Source organism: Manduca sexta, unplaced genomic scaffold (genome assembly GCF_014839805.1).
Source record: "Manduca sexta isolate Smith_Timp_Sample1 unplaced genomic scaffold, JHU_Msex_v1.0 HiC_scaffold_54, whole genome shotgun sequence".
In the NCBI taxonomy this organism is placed as follows: domain Eukaryota; kingdom Metazoa; phylum Arthropoda; class Insecta; order Lepidoptera; family Sphingidae; genus Manduca; species Manduca sexta.
Window position 1 is genome coordinate 257,327 of NW_023595341.1, and position 19,252 is coordinate 276,578.

The 19,252-nt window shown below is 32.8% G+C and overlaps 1 protein-coding gene across 2 annotated transcripts in view; it reads right to left on the reverse strand.

The window, feature by feature from the left end:
• Positions 1 to 18,834, reverse strand: part of LOC115447180 (synaptotagmin-7) — a 32,852-nt gene extending 14,018 nt beyond the window's left edge. The window contains exons 1-3 of one of the 2 annotated variants that reach the window (XM_037447042.1): positions 18,827 to 18,834; positions 15,123 to 15,279; positions 261 to 401 (exon numbers count right to left, since the gene is read on the reverse strand). In XM_037447042.1, coding sequence (XP_037302939.1) covers positions 261 to 401 — 141 coding nt within the window. In that variant the 5' untranslated portion in view covers positions 15,123 to 15,279; positions 18,827 to 18,834. Of the gene's footprint in view, positions 1 to 260; positions 402 to 2,269; positions 2,619 to 15,122; positions 15,280 to 18,826 lie in introns of those variants that run through there. The other variant, XM_030174161.2, reaches the window with a different exon arrangement.
• Between the last annotated feature and the right edge of the window lie 418 nt (positions 18,835 to 19,252).

Sequence of the window (19,252 nt, forward strand, 5' to 3'; positions counted from 1 at the left end):
ATAAAATATCGCTCTTTCATCTAAGTAAGCGGCTTATATTATTAAATTTCATTGCTATATCCTATTAATAGTAATCACCCGTGCTTTTCAAACCATTAATTTATAGTCTATTAAATATAAATATTGAGTACCCATAATATACTATTATAAGGTACGAGTACCTACTTATAGGAACTTCAGTACCAGCTTGCTTGGGAGATATACCGAAGATCTGCATTAATCATAATACCCAAAACGTACTATTACTAGGTAGTAGGTACCTGTATGATCTTCAGTATCAGCGTGGTGTTCTGGAAGTCGTACTCAAGCGAGAAGTGTATCTGTCCGACGTTCTCCGATGGTTCCGAGTTGTCGATGTACATGTCCACCAGGGAGATGGACCGGTTCTGAAGGAACGCCATCTGTCAGCCCAAAGCGGGAACACTTTAAACGTCTCGCTGTGGACTGTTGCGCGTTGAGTACCCATGAATGGGAAATTTCCATTCGGTGGTAGCGTGCTGTATTGACAAATGACTGTGTATTTTAAATATTTATTATTAAGTTTATTGAATAGGTATATAAGCCTTTTTTACTGCAGTCATTTACCAATTATTAAAAAATAGGCATCAGGGTAGGACATATATACACGTGACAAGGGAGCGTGCAGGATTTCATATCATGCATCGTGCCGTAAATTTAATCATAATTTGGACCGCTTCCCACTAAACAATATCAACTCTTTGCTACTTGATAATAAAGTAGACAATTAATAAGCTTTTTGTTAATATATTTAAACATTATTTATACGATAAGAAGATAAGTTGTTAATTACCATCCATGAACGAAGTCAGGATAATTTATATTTTAGCATTATTTTTAACACACTTAACATTTTTTATATACTTGAATACTAACCTTTATATAAATAACGCATTATTAATTATGTAAAATAAATACTTAACTACTAAAAATGTACTTTTACCTTCGTACTTTGTGATAATATTAAGTAATGAAAGCTGAAATTAAAATAAGCAGTTTACACAAAAAGCCCTTACTATGAAGATATAGGAAAATGCTTCTTGATAACTACACCCATAATGGTACTTCTAGCGAACTCATTACTTCTTTTTACAATAATCTATACTTTTTTGTTTTATTTTTATATTTACATATTAATAATAATAATAATAATATCAGCCCTGTATTATATACTCGCCCACTGCTGAGCACGGGCCTCCTCTACTACTGAGAGGGATTAGGCCTTTACATTTTATACAAGCGTATTATTCTAAGTTTTTTTTCTCCGGGCACGGCAAAGTGTGATTGACGAGAGATGATTACCCTTCGGTAGTCGACACAATTATGCCGGCCTGATGGAACTAGATATACACAGGCTGTTCCTGGAACGCGAACAATTACGTGGGCCACTATAGCGGGTTTTAACACCTTGTGTACGGTGGTCGCTGTCTGAGCGGATATAAAATATATCCTATTACTAGCAAACTTTAACTGTGAGAAAAAACATAATGTATTATACACACAGGTCAATGAAGCATGAAATCGCTGGTAAAATGTGAAAAATTATACAAAAATATTGCCTGTGTATAAGACGTAATTTTATATTTACAGGACTCTATTCTGTCTTAGGCGGTATATCCGTCTTTTTGCAATGACGGACGTTCTAATCACAGGAATTCTTCGATATCCACTTAGGTAAAAGAGAAAAAAAATCCTTATTTACCTTTACGACTTTCAAAGTTATCCTTCGATTAGAATATCCGTAATTTGAAAAAGACGGATATGCCTTCGTAGACGGAATAGGACCCCCTGATATACGTCATAATTTAAGAAAAAATATAAATTAGGCAGTATATTTAATTTCGTTTTTCATCAAAGGCTCGACAAGATGACCGCGCCAAACCTGATGGTAAGTATAGTCTAAAACAACGACTGACGAAAGTCATCAGTCGTAGTCACTATGCCGGCTCAATTTCTAATTTATATGTTTAATTACTTTCTATATCTATACTATTATCTACCTTCTATGATTATTTACATTACGTGATATTTATAAAAATATTTTAGTTTACAAAATCACTCCAGTCTTCTCATGGCAGTGACGTGAAATACTATATTTCAAGCGATAAAAAAAATTGTTAGTGCTTCTAGTTTTCCGAAAATAATATGAATCCTGAAGCTCTGTAAGCGAGTTTTTCAAGGCTATAAACAATTTTGAAAAGCGTTATTTGTCGTCAATCTATTTCTTCCTTATACAACCTCATCTACCTACCATTTTTGAAGGAGTAAGCATGGAAAGAGAATCCATAATTTAGAAATGTTCACACAGAACGAAAAAAAAAACAAAAGCATAGATTAAAAAGGACAGTCCGCGACAATCACTTGTGCAAACATCATTATGTTGTTAAAAAGTACTTTCACAGTTGTTTTTCGAGACGAGTTCAGAGAAACGTTTTGTTGAGTATTTATGTTCTTTTAACAATCCACAGTATTGTTTTGCACATTTATTGTTATAATAATATAAATAGTTAAAAAACTGGTTTTTTATTTCTATATTTAATTAAGTTATTTATTTTGACTTTTAAATGTATACGAATTTATTTTTATTTATAAATAACAACTTGGGATTTTTTAAAGATATTTTCACATAAAATGTTCTGTTATAATAAAAACGTACATCACTTTCTGGCTAATATTGTAATGTGTCTAAAACGTGATAAAATAATGTAGTTTATAAATATTGTATGTAAGATTAACGTCATTGTGTGTTTATGTTGCATGATCGATCAATTTATTTGTTTGTCTATGAAATTTGTATTAATCTGTATGGGTGAGGATATGTGTGGAATATTCTGTAAAATGTGTATATTGTCTTTAACATATCTATGTTATAGAATAAAAAAAAGTAAATAAAGAGATGTTATCAACACATAGATAATTAAATTTTTAAATATATTGTTTGCGTCCGTTTACTTCAGTATATTTTTATAACATATACCATTCTATTGTGTAGGTAGGTATCGCTTCAATGTAGTTTATCTAAATTATTTCTATGATAATTTTGAATATATTAATAAAAAAGGAAATCTATTTTTAATTTTTGTTGTCCAGTGGTCGAAATTAGATTTTAGAATTGAATATATTAGGAACACATTATCATTCGTCCTATGTCTCCTAGATGGTGCAAAGGGTATCCATAGTGACTCTCCATCCTGCGTGGTCTTGACCTGCCTGCTTGATTTCGCACCAAATCGACGCAGTCGCATTTGGAATATATACATACCTAAATTTGTATGCTCTATTTTAATTTTAAATATATCTAATCTCACACTCATCCGTGCGCACAATGTGCTCAAAAATGGGTACAAAGGTTCTTCTTCACGTATTATTTAAAAAAGTTTTTTTTTTATTGTATTTCAGGAACGTAACTAAGACGCTTTACAAAGAACTTCTCAAGTATGGAGATTTCCTTACGATGTTTTCTTTCACCGTTAAAGCAAGCGATAAGTAATTCACAAAATCCACACATGATTTTAAAAAAGTCAGTGGTGTGTGCCCTTGCGTTTTAAATCTGTGGACATTCGTCTCAGCAGTCCGTTCCACAACCAACTAGGCTATTGCCGCTTGATGATGCGGTCGAATGATATATCCAAGCGATAAGTATGTCGCTCGGGTATTTCATTCTCATACAAAATTACATTTTTAGCGTAAACGATTTCAGAAAGACGTCTTGGCTGCACCCCCAGCTTATAAGTGTTACCAGGCACTATAACGTTATCATATTACTGGGTGACAATTGTAACGAAAACTACGCAATACTTTGTAACCAGCTCCGACTTTGCTACTATTTCTAACCAGACGTAGAGATCAGGCAAAGGAACTAACACTCTATTCTCATTTCATTATTGTTTTCAAATTGTCATCACAATGCCGACGAAGCCCCTACTCAATATACTCTTGAGGTCTTTGAATTTGAAATGCCGTTTATTGGCCCGGAGCCTGCTGAATTATTTATTGGAGTGTTCTCTCCACAGATTTACTAAACAATGTAGGTGAAGACAGGGTGATTCAGTAAGTCGGTGTTAAGTTATTTAGTGGTATTAGATCGAAATATTTGAGAATTACAGTGAAATTTAACGTATTTTAGTTACTTGGGTTTACTACCTCCCACAAATTATCTATGCTGTTAAAGATGATTTACTACATTTCTTTGCTACTATATTTGCATATGAAAGTGGGGGGAAATAGCCATATTTTTTTATTTTGTCCTAAACTCTTACCATCTTTGCCATCATGTGAGACTAGGGGCAATAGACGTCTTTTATTAACTTTTATAAAATCCTAATTTTGAATGAAGACACTGATGTGAGGTAATTAATGAGAGATGTAAGTGGTGTTTTGGGCATTACACGCTCTACTCTCATGACCTCAACATAATGGTCGACCCATTTCTTAAGCAGTAATATATGCTGAGGTTAAAATTATTTATCTTTTTATTGCTATAGAACAGGGTATTATGCCGTCTACGGTATATTCGTCTTTTTGTAATTACAGGCATTCTAATCGAAGGACGGCTTTGGTAGCCGTATAGGCAAAAGAGTGAAAATATCTCCTATTTACCAATACGGCAATCAGAGCTATCCTTTCATTAGATTGCCCGTAATTTCAAAAAGACGGATTCGCCCCCTTATAGACGGAATAGGATACCTTGATTATGAATTAATAAATCCTACAACCACAGATTGTGTTAACTTATTATAAGTCTTGTGTCATTACCAATTGTGATGGTTTTTCGGTTCTTTTGCTCTCTCTCTATCTTATTTTAGAACCCTTCATAACCATACACTGTATCTATATAAAAATATAGTTACTTATTTATTAAACCTTATTTTTATTAGTCCATACGTATACTCTTGAATTTTATTTTTCTTCATTTTCCAAACTATTTCTTACTACGTTCAGACGAAAAACAACAGTAAAACTTATATAGGGCATGAAGCCGTTACACTGCGTATAACTTTACTCTCTTTTCCAATAAAATGTTTTTCATAAAACACATTTGCAGAGACGTTAAATTTATTGCGTTCGTACTTTAGCTTATTGAACGCAAAAATATCTTTTTTACAATTAAATTTTATTGAAACAAACTTTTTGATTGTATTACTTTGTAATATACAGAATAGATAACGTAATAAAAATCATCAACCAAATACACTATTATATTCAAGACACTAAATTCGTCGAATTAAAACCTTATTTGAATTGATTAAAAATAGTGCGTCGCGCAGACGCTGTTTCTTTGTTGCTTCAGAAGGGGCTCAAATAATTCAACTCTATTTTAATAGTATTAGTCCTGTATTTATACCGGCTAATTGAATGCTAGGCATGTGTCTTTACTACTGAGACAGTTTAGTCTTTAGTTTATCATGCTAGCCTAGTGCGGGTTGGCAGTCTTTACATACCTTCGAAGTTCTTATGAAGAATTCGGACGTATATATGTGTACCTAATAATTTCCGTAATCGTTAAAGAAAGCAATAATTATCAAATAATATATTTCTATTGCGTTTATAGCCTGACCAAAAAAGAAAGAAACCTGTTTTAAAATTAACTTTTTAGTATAAAGAATTAATTCAATTTTGCTATAGCATGGTGAGGTTTTCTATTTTACTGGTCACCATATTATGCAATTGACGGATTCTAGAAAAGATTTTTTGACGACGGCGTAGTTTTTACAGTATATTTTTCTTTTTTTCTCGGTTCGCAGATTATTTAAGTTAAAACCCAAACTAGTTAAGACAATGAATTTATTTAACATGGGTCGGTCCGGCCCCACGTTATAACGCGGTTAATAAATACTGCAAGTAATTACACAGCGGTGCGGCCCGTCTGTTTACTGTGGGTTGAGTTATAAGCTGATTGCGGGTCGAGATTCTTTTAAACCCTATAACTTTAAAGTGCTTTCATTGGTATTGATCCTTGCTAATTTTTGCGTATTTAAGTTTGATATGTTATCCTGTATGTAATCAGACGACTTGATAAAGGTCGGAACACGCTGGATGTGGGCCGCTTTCGACAGATCCGTCTGGAAATCTTTGGGGGAGGCCAATGTCCAGCAGTGGACTTAACGTATAAATATGACGATAGAGGTATAATTGTTATACATTACGGAATCACTGAACGAATTTCTTGTTTGATTGTAAGCTCCATATTAGCACTAAAGTGATGTGTAAACGGTGGAAATTAATAACTGTCGGCGTTGAAACTGGATTTTATTATTATAAGGTTCAGTAATTTTACTTTTAAACCAAAGATTATGTTGGCACAGTTAGCACGGGTTGACAGATGGCGATCAGTGTAAATTGATGGCTTTAGACGCAAGAAATTTTAAGAGAGAATATATGCAAGAAGTTTTTCACATAACTTAGGCGAGCATTAAGGAAGAATTTTTCAAAACCCATCTTCTAAATATCATGTAGCAGATGTCTAATTCATAACTTTACTACAGCCAATTTGCCAACTTCGTCGTTATAATTTAAACCGCTCTCTCATCCCTTAGACCGGACGTATGTAGGTATGTCTGTACTGTATGAATAACTCATCAGCATCTGCCACCGCCGACGATTTACTACCATCTTCGCTACGGAACCGTCGAATATAATTTCGAGCATTCGGTTTTAATACTTGCTTTTGTTTGAATTGAGTGGAATGAGGGAACAAGGATTAGGGAAATGTAACTAAAGTATTTTGTTTTATTACTTAAGGTGAATTTGATTTTTGAAATCCGTTTAAGTAATAAAAGTTTGATATAGAATTACTATTACTCAATTACTTAATTATTGTTTAATTTGATCTCCTCGGCAAAACCACGCATGCTGGCATGCAAAACCACAGCTTGATGGGTAAAACCATCACGGCTAGAACCCATAGGTCCGCCAAATATTTTTTTTTTCTGCACCGTCAGTATTTGAAATAATTGTACTGGGCGCGGGTCTTCTCAAATCTGCTATCATTGATCTATTTTTGAGATAGATCGAAGCGATTGGGATTGTTTATTAAAAATTGCGGTTTTATTCGATCTGTTTCAAAAACGAACCAATCAGAACAAAGCTTTTCTGACATGCTTACAAATGATTTATTTTGATTGGTTCATTCTCGGAATTGAGATTTGGATTGTTTATTGGATAATGCTGTAAATATTTCGAGTCTACCGCTGCTATCACCAATGTAAGTATATTTAGCGTTGGCTTCCCTTTTGGAAGATTTCCCTTCGCGACTGTTCCTCACTCCGCTCCTCTATAACTATATTCTGAAGATCCATGAAGGCTCTCGTTATCATGCAAATCATTTGAGTTACATGGAATGGGATCCTTTAGTTTAATTGTGGGAACCTTGGCTTTAAATGTTTTGGGTTTGATTCCAATTAGACGCAATTTGTAGTAAACTGTCCCTAAGTTTATTGTTACCATCATATTCAAATTTAATGTAATTTGTCGTTAAATTTGATATACTTAATACTTATTCAAGCGAGTGTGTGTATTTTTTTATTACTTTGACTAACGAGACAAGCTTGCTATTCGCCTGATGGTAAGCGATATGACCGCCCATAAATAATAAAAACACCATCCAACACCTTGAATTACAAAGTATTGTTTGCTATTCCATTGCGCTCGCCATCCTGAGATATTAGATATGTTAAGTCCCGTAGTTAGACTGGCTACAATATCCTTTAAACCGGAGCTCAACAGTGACTACACACTGCTGCTTGGCGGCAGAAATAGACATTACAGCATTATGTATTGTTTTTCCGCAGTCGAACAATAGTGTTTATATTTAAATACTATTTTAGCTATTTGATATTGCACAACTAAGTATTCTGAGGCTTTACATCCAAATAGGATGGCGTAGTGAAGTTCCAAGCGACGTCCACCTTTAACAATCTTCTATCTATATATATAAAAATGAATCCCTATTTCCCTTGGTCACGCCATCACGCGTGAACGGCTGGACCGATTTCACTATTATTTTTTGTTGTGTTTGTTATTGTCAGGAGAAGGATCTTATGAAAGAAAATTTAAGAAAACTTAACGAAAATATTTGACAGAATTGACAGAATATGCGCTGCAAATTCATAGTTAAGACGGGACAACGTCTGTCAGGTCAGCAATAAATTTTCATGAGTTTTATGTTTGTTTACAACTTATGAATTTTAATTGGAAGGTAATGCTTCTGGTATATGTTTTTCTTGGTATTTATTCAGTGTAAAAATATTGTATTTACCATTTATATCTATAACTACGACATTGATTTTTTATCATTACTCTGTTTATATTATAATCGATACTTCTTACTTTCACATATACACAGATACTTGCGTTGTACAAGTACTTAAATATCTTTTGAGGCTTTTGTCTTAATCAGACTTATCAAAAGCACAATGTTCCGGAGGGTTTCTATAATATTATCCTAATATTATCTGTATATCATCCTAAGCTACAGGGATAGGAACTGACATAATCCTTTTTTCTAGGCAGTAGAGTTCAAACTATATTATGTATACAAGTGTTCAATTAATATAATGAATCAACTATAACAATAGGCGAAGAAATGACCAAAACAATTATATTCACAATAACTATACCGCCCAATACTACTAACGTGTTTATCATTTTCCTCATTTTACGAGAAAAATAATCGAAAAGAAAACGAACCATTTCCTTCCATTCAAATTGCACCTTTTCTTTTATACGATTCGTATGACACCATACATTATTCATAAAGCCGTGTTATTTCGTTGGCTTAGATTTAACAAGAAGAGATTTATTGTCAAGCAAAACACATTAATAAAAACGAGATTGGAAAACGTGCTTATATAAATAAGGTTTTTATGGTTGAAATACGACAGTCGACAGTCCTGGCGTCATTTTGTTCGACTCTTGTAGGTCTAAGGAAGGTAGCGGCTTGGCTAATAACGTTTCTGACGTGGCAACAGTGACCACTTACCATCGGTGGGCCGTAAACTCGTCTGCCTTTAGGGGCAATAAAAAATATATCTTTCTAATAAAATGTAGTCAGAAATGTCTATAATAATTTGTGTCTACGTATTCTTATCGAATTTAAATTTTTGTGTCGACGATACACACTTCAAGCCGGTTGCATAAAGGATTTTACTTCGTTTTTTTTTATTTTTATTAAGAGAATGCCTTTCTGTACGAACCAAACGTTGGTATATCGTGATAAAAACACCGATACAAAGTACATACATGGGCATAAAATCTACAATTTTACGATCTATACATCGCACATGCCGCCAAGAGACTAAGGATGATACTCTTCATAATAATCAATGTAAGCGAAGAAGAATTAGGTTTTAGAAAACAACCGCACAAAATCTTAAAATTAATGCAAACTAAGTCAGTATTTGCTACATCTCAAAAGCAACCAGAGCAAATAATGAATCCAGAATGCGAAATGCAATAAAATATAGCAAAATACCGCTTTTCAATTAAAATAAATTGTAGAGCTGCTTTCTCTATGAATATTGAAAAAGTTTTGTAACAAAAGACGTCACTGCGAACGCGGAATTCATTTCGCATTAGTGCCGTTGAAAGAAATGGTAATGTACAGACTTAAGTCCGCCTGTCCAGTCGAGTGACGGGAAATTATATTATAACTGCACAAAACGCGAAGCAAGTGGAGCGAGAGCTGTCTGGATTTATTCGACTGTCTATTTCTGCAGCCTGGCATGTACAATTCAGTCTTACGAAGGATAATGTTATTAATAAGCAATATAAATACTTCTTCTTTGTTTAGTTGGGTGTGGATCAGACTGCTGAGCCGAATGTCCGCAGGTTCAAATATTAAGGACATACACTTGTGACTTTTCTAAAATTATGTGTGTATTCTTTGTGAATTATCGCTTGCTTTAACGGTGAAGAAAAACATCACGACGAAACCTACATACCTAAGAGAAATTTTGAGGGTGTTTGAGGACATCTTGGTAGACTAAGGCCTAATCCCTCTCAGTACTAGAGGAGACCCGTGCCGTGTCGCCTATCAGATCTCAACTCTCAGATTAATCTCGCTATCCCTAGCATATAGAACATACAAAATGGAACCCGACCCAACCTCCCAGTGCTAATAAACAATCGTGTTTCGATATTTTAGCATCTAGTCTAAGTAAAGATATAGAGATAGCTTAATAAAGTTAATCTAATGGTCAGTAATGCACAACCCTAAACTTGAAAAGGTTTATAAAATTACACATGTACCCGCAAAATCCCGCAGAGTTACATTTAACGTTAATTGTTGTCAGGTGCATGGGTAGTTGGCAACAGCGATGAATAATTTATAGAGTTTTGTACGTGATTCGGCTGTAAAGGTGAACGCCGTTGGCAGTCCGAAAAAGAATTCATTTTAACGAAGGCTCGTAGTTCGTACCTTTCAGTTTTTATTTCATTTTTTTTTTATCCAATTAAAAGTATCACAAGCTTTTATACTGGACATATTTCATACATTCTTGTTTTAAAACATCTATAATAGACATTTCATATATATTTTTTTATGTTTTTGCAAAATTTAAAATATTTTAATATATTTTTATCACTGAAAGTTAAGCGTGTAAATATTTAGGTATTTATTTATTTATACATATATAATAACACCATAATAGTTGATACTAATGCGATGTTATATAGATTTAATGTTAACAATTAATTTCAATACATCTATTTATTATACAAGCATACTAATTAAGTGGTAAATGTTGTAAAGGAAATTTAATTTGTAAGTTTGGTCAAATTTACAGTAAAATCTCCGAAACTATTCGATTCTGTAAATTCTTTCTTTAATGCTACATTATGCTTCAATACTGTAGAATACTTTTACCTCGTTAATTGACATTAACATGTCAAAATCCACAAGTTAATTAAGAATGCCATATCTCTAAATACCTGTCTGAATCGAATCTCAAATCATTTATTAAATCTACTCATCTAAAAGCGCCACTCGGATTTTCAACGCAAGAGGTATGAAACGAAATCTTCCCAGATGTAACCGGGCCGGAGAATTACGTGAAAGTGCTGAAAGTTTTCGCTGAAAAAACCTTATGTAATTATCTGTGTGGGAACTTTGTTTTAGCAATTTGGACGCAGACCGTCGAGTCGTAAAGTTTTGGAGGGTAGGCAGTAATTGATATGGTAAGAGTTAAGTTGTATGTAAAATGTAGTAAAATTGTAATTAGTTTAAAATAAGTGGTAGTTCCTTTCTATAATAAATGAGCATTAAATAGATTAATGGTTAGTGATAGTATTGCTTATAATTTGTAACCTTCCAGAGTTAAAACACTGGTGACATTTTGTTCTCTTCGCCACCCTGGTAAAAGTATTTTAACAGTGCGTAACAAGGGCGTAACACAACGCATCATGTTTAGGACTATAGAAATTTGGCTTACAGAATACCATTCCACGCACATTACTCGAAGATAACATGACACGGCCGCGTTACGCGTTTACACTATCATACAGAATAAGGGCCCTGAGGTATTAAACGTCACGTTCAATCATGTCCAGTAAATTTTACCCCAACTACAATGATCACAACACATACAAAATGGCTTACCAATTAATTCACAGAGGCTAGTAATTCTTTAAAATGATAAAATTGTAAATTTTAATTATAATATTAACGAAGGTAACTCTGCTTTATTAAATCTAGAAAGATCTATACCTATCCTGAGACTTGAATTTTGAACCATTTATATTTTCACGAAATCAAGTTAAAAACCTGCTTAGAAAGCACAAATAAAGTTTAATATAGCGAAATAAACCATCCTTTTCGTCTGACACTTTAATCTATGTAATCTCGTAAAATTGCAAACTTTACCCGAAACTCGCCGTTATTAAAATTTGGTTCCTACATTACTCCCATATCTGAGTAACAATGGCCTCAGGGTAGGCTGTTTCGTGACGATGTGATGTTGGTTCGAAACTTGATAAAGTTTGTGAGTTATCGACAATTATTATTTTTGTTTGTGTATTATCAATACGCTTTAATGAAGGAAAACATCGTGAGAAAACTTACAAACCCGAGAATCCTCTATAGGTATTTAAGGGTATGTGAAGCCGCCCACACTAGGCCAGCATGGGTAGCTAAAGCCTACTCTCCCAATAGTAGAGGAAGCCCGTGCCCAGCAGTGGAGATAATAAAGCACTGGTATTATTATTAATTTACGTCATTATTGTCCTTTTATTCGGTTTATTCAACGTCTTTCAATCAATAATATATTTATACTTTCGTTCTCGGTAGATATTGACGAAGCTCTTTCGTATACGGGGGCCTAATTTTTTCAGTTGGCATTAAAGTAAGTTGCTCTCAATTTTAGTTAGACGTCTCGAACTAAAACACACATTCCATATTATCAGAAGGAATATCGAGTGTCTATGTAGAATGATTTGACAATTCGTTGTTTCTTTTTCAACCTCATCACCCACAAAAAGTATGTTATTCGAATAAAAATATTTTATAATTAACAGAAACAAAAGAATCTTTTAGGGTTATTGAAATATAGCCTTAATTACTATTTTGTGTAATACCCCAATACACACATTTGTTTAGTAACCCTAATATTTTTTTATTTCATGTCTATAAAATTACGTTGTTTGCAAGGGTAAACAAATTATAATACAATGACAGGCCAATTACCATCTTTAAATCTATTATGAAATAACCAAAGTTTTAATAGCTTGTAAATTGAATTGTCCGAATCTGTTTTATAATTTCTACCCACAATAATTTTACATTGATAGTTGTGAGCACGTCGATTAAAATTGTATTAAATGCTCGATACTTTTAGTGATACCTACCTACCTTATTTGTTTGGTAGCGTACTGAACCTAAAAGACATCTTTGGATTCAAATGCTAGGTCAACAAACAACCATTTTCATGAGTCTTTTTTTTTTTTTTTTTTAGCCCTAAAGGGCCCCGTCAATGACACTGACACTGCTCTTCGAGGCGCGCGTGGAACACACGGGCCGTTGACACGGGCCGTTGGGGTGTTTTGTTTTTGTGTTTGTGTATGAGTCTTTGATTCAGTATTCCGAAACCGAATGAATTTATAATTGACGTTTATTTATATCTATATATTAATACTTGAAAGGAAGACTAAATATTTTTTTTAAAACACATTGGAGTCACGGAGGAGTGCGAGATTTGGCATAATTTAATTGCATATAGAGAAGGAATGCAGAAAAATATATATAATATGTGTTACAAATATAATGAATTTAACAATCATTTCGACAACTGGACAACCATTAGAACAATTGATGCCACGTAATCGAAATAAGTTTAACATTTTTAAATGTTTTATAATTCGAATTTACGTCCATATTGTCATATAGGATTAATATTTGTAGAGTCGAGCTACAGTAGAGTGAGAATGTCATTTATATTATTCTTGTATCTTTATCGTATTAAAAATTTCCGCTATTTATCTGATATTTTCATACAATTATTGGATTTATATACCCATAAATCAAAATTTGCCCATCTCCAATTCTGTTTTTTATTGGTGTATTTGAATTTTTCCATTTTGTATTTACGATTGTGGGTATTGGTTATGACGACGTATGTATTTTATTTGTTTGTTTATTTTATTTTATTTTAAAGCGCATTGAACAGCAATGTAAAAGCTATCTTAATTGCTTATAAGTGTTTACCTGAAACCTTGATATTATAAAAAAGTTAGATCATAATTTGTAAAATAGTCTCTAATGTTAGAGTTAAACTAATGAAAAGCAAACATTTAATTTTTTTTTGTATTAATTAAACGTATTGTTCGGACTGTCCTTTTGAAAAGTGAAAACAAACATTTACTAAATACTTAACACTTGTAGATACCTGAAAAAATTGTGATGTGAATGTGTATTGACAGTGCGAACAAATAAACTATAAATACAAAATGGCCTGTTTTAATTAAATAAACAGGAATTTTGGGTATCAGTTATGTTTTACCCGATTGAATTCCATGGGAAACAAAAACATTTTGTTATTCACACAACTACGCCTTCACGTGAAAAAGCATAATTTAATGAAGGTTCGGTCCCTTTAAAGTTTATAATTTATTCGCACTGTCAACCCTTTATTAACCATGTAAATAGCACATCAAACAAACAAATCCAACTAATTCCAACATTTCTTCCAAACAGCCAATGAACACTGATCTACAAACACACAGATTAACTTAACACATCTACCCCAATTTATGCTAATACCCCTTTTTGTTCCCTTTGTCTAACAACCAACAACGATCTACGACACACAATTTAACTACTGATGTTTCTACCTTTCTTAGTTTTCCAGTTACCCCAATTACCATTGTTTATTATAATATGAATTAGAAATATGTAATTCATTTTCATATAACTTTCAACAAATAATGCATGTTTTAAAAATGCAATCTTGATGTGCAGTTGCCTCTAATACTGTAATATATTTCATGTATCTTATATCGTTAAGAGTAAAGTAGCTTTTTAAATAAATTTTATTATAATATATTCATAATGTATTAAGTTTACAGCGTTACGTAGAAAATCACATTGCAAAAATTTCTTACTACAAAAATTTTAAAGAAGCTCTAGCATTATTTTGAGCATTATACTGAAACTATCTCGAATTTTGTTCTAAAATATAACATTTTTCATCAAAATTATTGCTGAATTTGCGATTCAACCAAACGCAGAATCTTTTAAAATTTAAATTTATATTATATGCAGAAAGACCACTACACATCATTGCTATATTCAAAATGGGAACAGTATATTTTACCCGTGTTATATCTTTTATACAAATATTAAGCACTCAAACACCCTTCCAAGGGATATAACAATAGATTTTCCCATTTTATTATAAATTGACATTAAGGTACCCTTTCTATATTTATATTACCTCGCGTAACCTTTCTAGTATCGTTCAAATGGCTATTTTACGGATTACCCCATTTATGATGTTAAATACTTAACACAATACCCCAGATTAACATGTTAACTACAATATTTTAACAGTTAACAGATTATAAGAGATTATCCCTTTTATCATTTACCTATCCCATTAAGAATATTGACTTACAGATGGATGCGGCGGGTGGTCTTGTCCCTTGACATTTTGCAGCTGCTTGTTGTGCGCGGTTGGAGTACGTTCGCCTGGTGCAGTGGACGCGCTGGCGGCGGCGCCGGCGCTGCTGCCGGCCGGGGACTTCGCTTGCGGTGAACTTATTGATGTTGTTCTGAAAGATGGCATGGTAATTTTTTTATTAGTTGAGTTGATGATTATCTGTAATTTGATAATTATTTTTTTAGTATTATTAAAATAATCGCTAATATGATTCTATCGCTACATAACACATATGGCTAGAATATTATGATCTAACACACTTTTATGAATTTCTTTTTTACATTTTGCAAATAGCATTTTATGTAAATTGTGTCAACGAAAATATTAAGATTTTATAGAAAATAAAACTAGAGGATCATTTAAAACAGGTGACAAATGGATAAATCAGTTTCTGCTGAGCATTTCACGCAAATCTATTTAACCACGAGCAGACATCCCGCATCCCAGTTCTGTCGTGTCCTCGAAACTAGAACTCATTCCGACGGATATCGATTCTTATGTAATGAGCCGTTGCCATTTCATTTCACTTTTTTTTTCTTTTTAGATACATTGGTATTTGACTGTCGTAAATTAGGACTGTAAATAGTAACAGTAACTTTTTTTAGTGGTAAGATATATTTTAATATCGCTTTGATTGCGAATATGGTACACAAGGTGTTAAAACCCGCCGTAGTGGCCCACTTAAGTGTGTTGCGTTCGGGAATCAGCTCGTGTATACCCAACTTTAACAGGCCGGCATAATAGTGTTGACTGGCGAGCGGTAATCAACTCTCGTCAGTCGACATTCTATTGGACCCCACTTCACTTACCATCAGGTGCAGTCGGGTCACTTTATCGTGCACATATATAAAAAAGTAAATAGTTTGCGATGATTGTTTTATCAAAATGCAAAGCAAATAACGATCAATTTCTGCTAGATTATCGCCGTTGGATCTAAAATGTACATTGTAAGAGATCTCTGGCAATCTATTACATAAAATGCAATAGCAAGCATTAATTCAGTTTTTTTGCGCACATAGATTAGACTTTATAACCAGTTAAAGTTGAGATAACAAAGAATAATATTCAGAAAATCCATGTCTCAACTAAAAGCTTTTTTTATTATTGCGTGAACACGATATTTTAGTTTTATTTAATATTACAATGGCTGTTTTGCACGTTATATTAAAAATAAAATGTTTTTTAAAGTAAAACATTCTCATAATCTAGTACACATGGTAAAATATTAAGAAAGTTGATGTAGAAATTCATTTGTTACACACAAATACCTTACGTTTTTGTTTAAATTTCGCACATAAATATTTTTAAACGAAACCCAAATATTCTAAACGTAAATAGGCCTTGGCCCCTCCGCGATGTATGTGGGTTGATAATTTAAGCTCTTTACTGTCAGTATGATAAATTAACGACCCTTAGAAGTTTCACACAGAGATATGATACTATATTATAATATTATTAAAAGTTATAATCAAATTGCCCCTGTTGCTTAGTTGGTTTACAGCCCTTTTCAATAAATGATCCCAATCTATACCTTCAATCTGGGTCCGAGAAAAAGCCAATCAAAATAACTCATTTGTAAGCATGTCAAAAAAAAAGTTTATTTTGATTGAGTCGATTTTGAGATAGATTGAAAAAAGCGATTGCGATCGTTTATTGAAAATAGAAGTTAGTTGCAGTTTTCTTAAGCTGTTAACTGTGAGGATTAATAAAATTTTTAGATAAGAATTTGTGGGAATACCGTTGATTAAATAATATTGATACTTTTTCAGTGTTGGAGATCGAGGTCGATATGGTGATAGACTTATCGCCTATCATATAAGGTGTACTCTAAATAATTTCACTTTTTATAAATCATAAAAATTAACTGTAAAGTTTGTTTAAAATGTTGTTTATTCTTTATCAAATTATAATTAATGGAAAATTATATCATCAAAATAATATAGTTTAAATGCGGATCGTTTCTGCACTTCTCTAAATGGGCGGGTAAAATAATGTATTATAGACTATAGTCCAGGAATAATAAAAAAATCTTTTCCACGTATCGATTGGAATTAACTGTTGCTGTGCGTTTTCTGTTGTCGACAGAAAAGTACGGGCAGATGGTACGGCGTTGCGTTAGTATCCCAAACAGATACCTTAAGGAAATGCTACAGTTTGTCATCCTTAATCATTCAAGCATTTAAAAGGACTTCAGTTAGGTCGAATACATGACAGTGGTTTTAAACCTGTCGTTGAATTAAAGTCGTAAAATTTGTAATATTTGCGTACGAAGAACGCGTACTCCGCTTCTGTAAAATCTACTATGGTGACAAAATTTACAAGAATTTAGGAATCGTATGGTATCATTCACTTCCTTCTTATGAGCGTTGTGTTATTCAATATACAAAATAAAACTTAATTTATTTATGGAACACCTTGTACAATAGAACGAAATTAAGCTTGGCGAATCATGATAAATTAATTACAAACCTGACAAAATCTTAAGAATACATAGATAAAACTCTAGGCTGTACATTTTACAACTGGCACATCGTCTGCCATCAGAGACTCTCTTAATTCAATTCTTTTATCTCTTAATGTTAAAAGAAAATTTTGCTTCATATTTCCTTGTTACACAGACTCATTACTCTTATGCACTGAAAATTAACTTACGGTTACAAAAGCCAGCGCCTGGATGCTCTAAATCGTCTGATTAATGTAACAAATGAAGAGGGAAGTGCTCTCGACGCGAGAATGAGGTCTGCTGAGATATTGGATTCCGTATTATTGAATAATTTATTGGCAGCTGGATGCGAGGCTGGTAACAGGTTATGGCGACCCCTATTTCACTGATATTAATTGGAACCTTAATAGAGAGTGCAGTTTAGCGGGCTTGTGTGGTTTTGTAGTTATGAGCAATTTAGTCTTTCATGCAGATGGAATGAACGCGAAAACGAGTGTTGATGGAATTGTGACCGATTGTTGATGTAATATACATATTTTTTTTGGTTAATGCTATTGAATCTGGTATATAGTTATGTGGACTTTGAAAATATTTCACACTTACTTATTATTGCGTTATTGTTTAATGATTAAACATGTTTATGTTTTATCTTACATACGTCTATTATGCATTGCATGCATCAGATGTGGCAATAAAACTTTTTTTATTTCTTACTTTCCAAGGCAAAGCTACAAGGACAACTATTAGAGTACATGCAATCTGCCGAATTTAAAGGCTTAAATAGTATAAGAGAGAGCTAATTACACATCGAAAATTTATTAAAAATATGATGTTGCCAACCTAAGTATTGCATTGTGGACGTTGTTATATTTAGCTAAAATAATCTGACTCCAGACCAATGGGGTGACTTATACATTGAGTAATATGTAAACCAAAATATTATTTTTAATGACATCACTCCATCTGTTTTCATTCATACACAATTTTAAGCTGAAACTATGTAAGTAGGCAAAATTATTATGCTTTAATTCTAAATGCATTATATTATTTTCATTTTTCACTCCGCATATTAAAACTTTAGTAAAATGGTAAGAGCTAAATTGTATTTTTAATTTGTTTTTTTATTTGTTTCAAAGACATAATTTTATTAAAGCAATTTCGCTTTTAATAACGGTTTGATAAATCGTGAAAGAAAACAATGTATGAAAATACTTACTCGAGTTGAGCTCTGCATGACAGGAACGGTACATGAAACAAAGATAAATATGTTAGAAACATTATACAATTAAAATTTAATGACTTACCCCAATAAGTACTCAAAGGAAAAAAAAATATAATGTGTATCTAAGTCTTATTCGCAGCTTCATCTCTATAAATGTGCTAAATAAAAACCCATTGATTTAAAAAGTAGTACTAATAAAATCTTTAATATTTTTTGCATTTAACAATGTACATCTCAACCAAGGTAACTTTCTCATTATTATCGTAGTTAAACTTTGTAAAAAATGTGTATTAGTAATCAAAATAAAGTACAGACAGAAATAAACACAACACGAAAGAGAAATAAATAGTCTAAGCCGAGATCGCGGCTTCAAAAGGTGTCTGACGGTTAATTACTTCGAACATTAATCAGATTACGGAG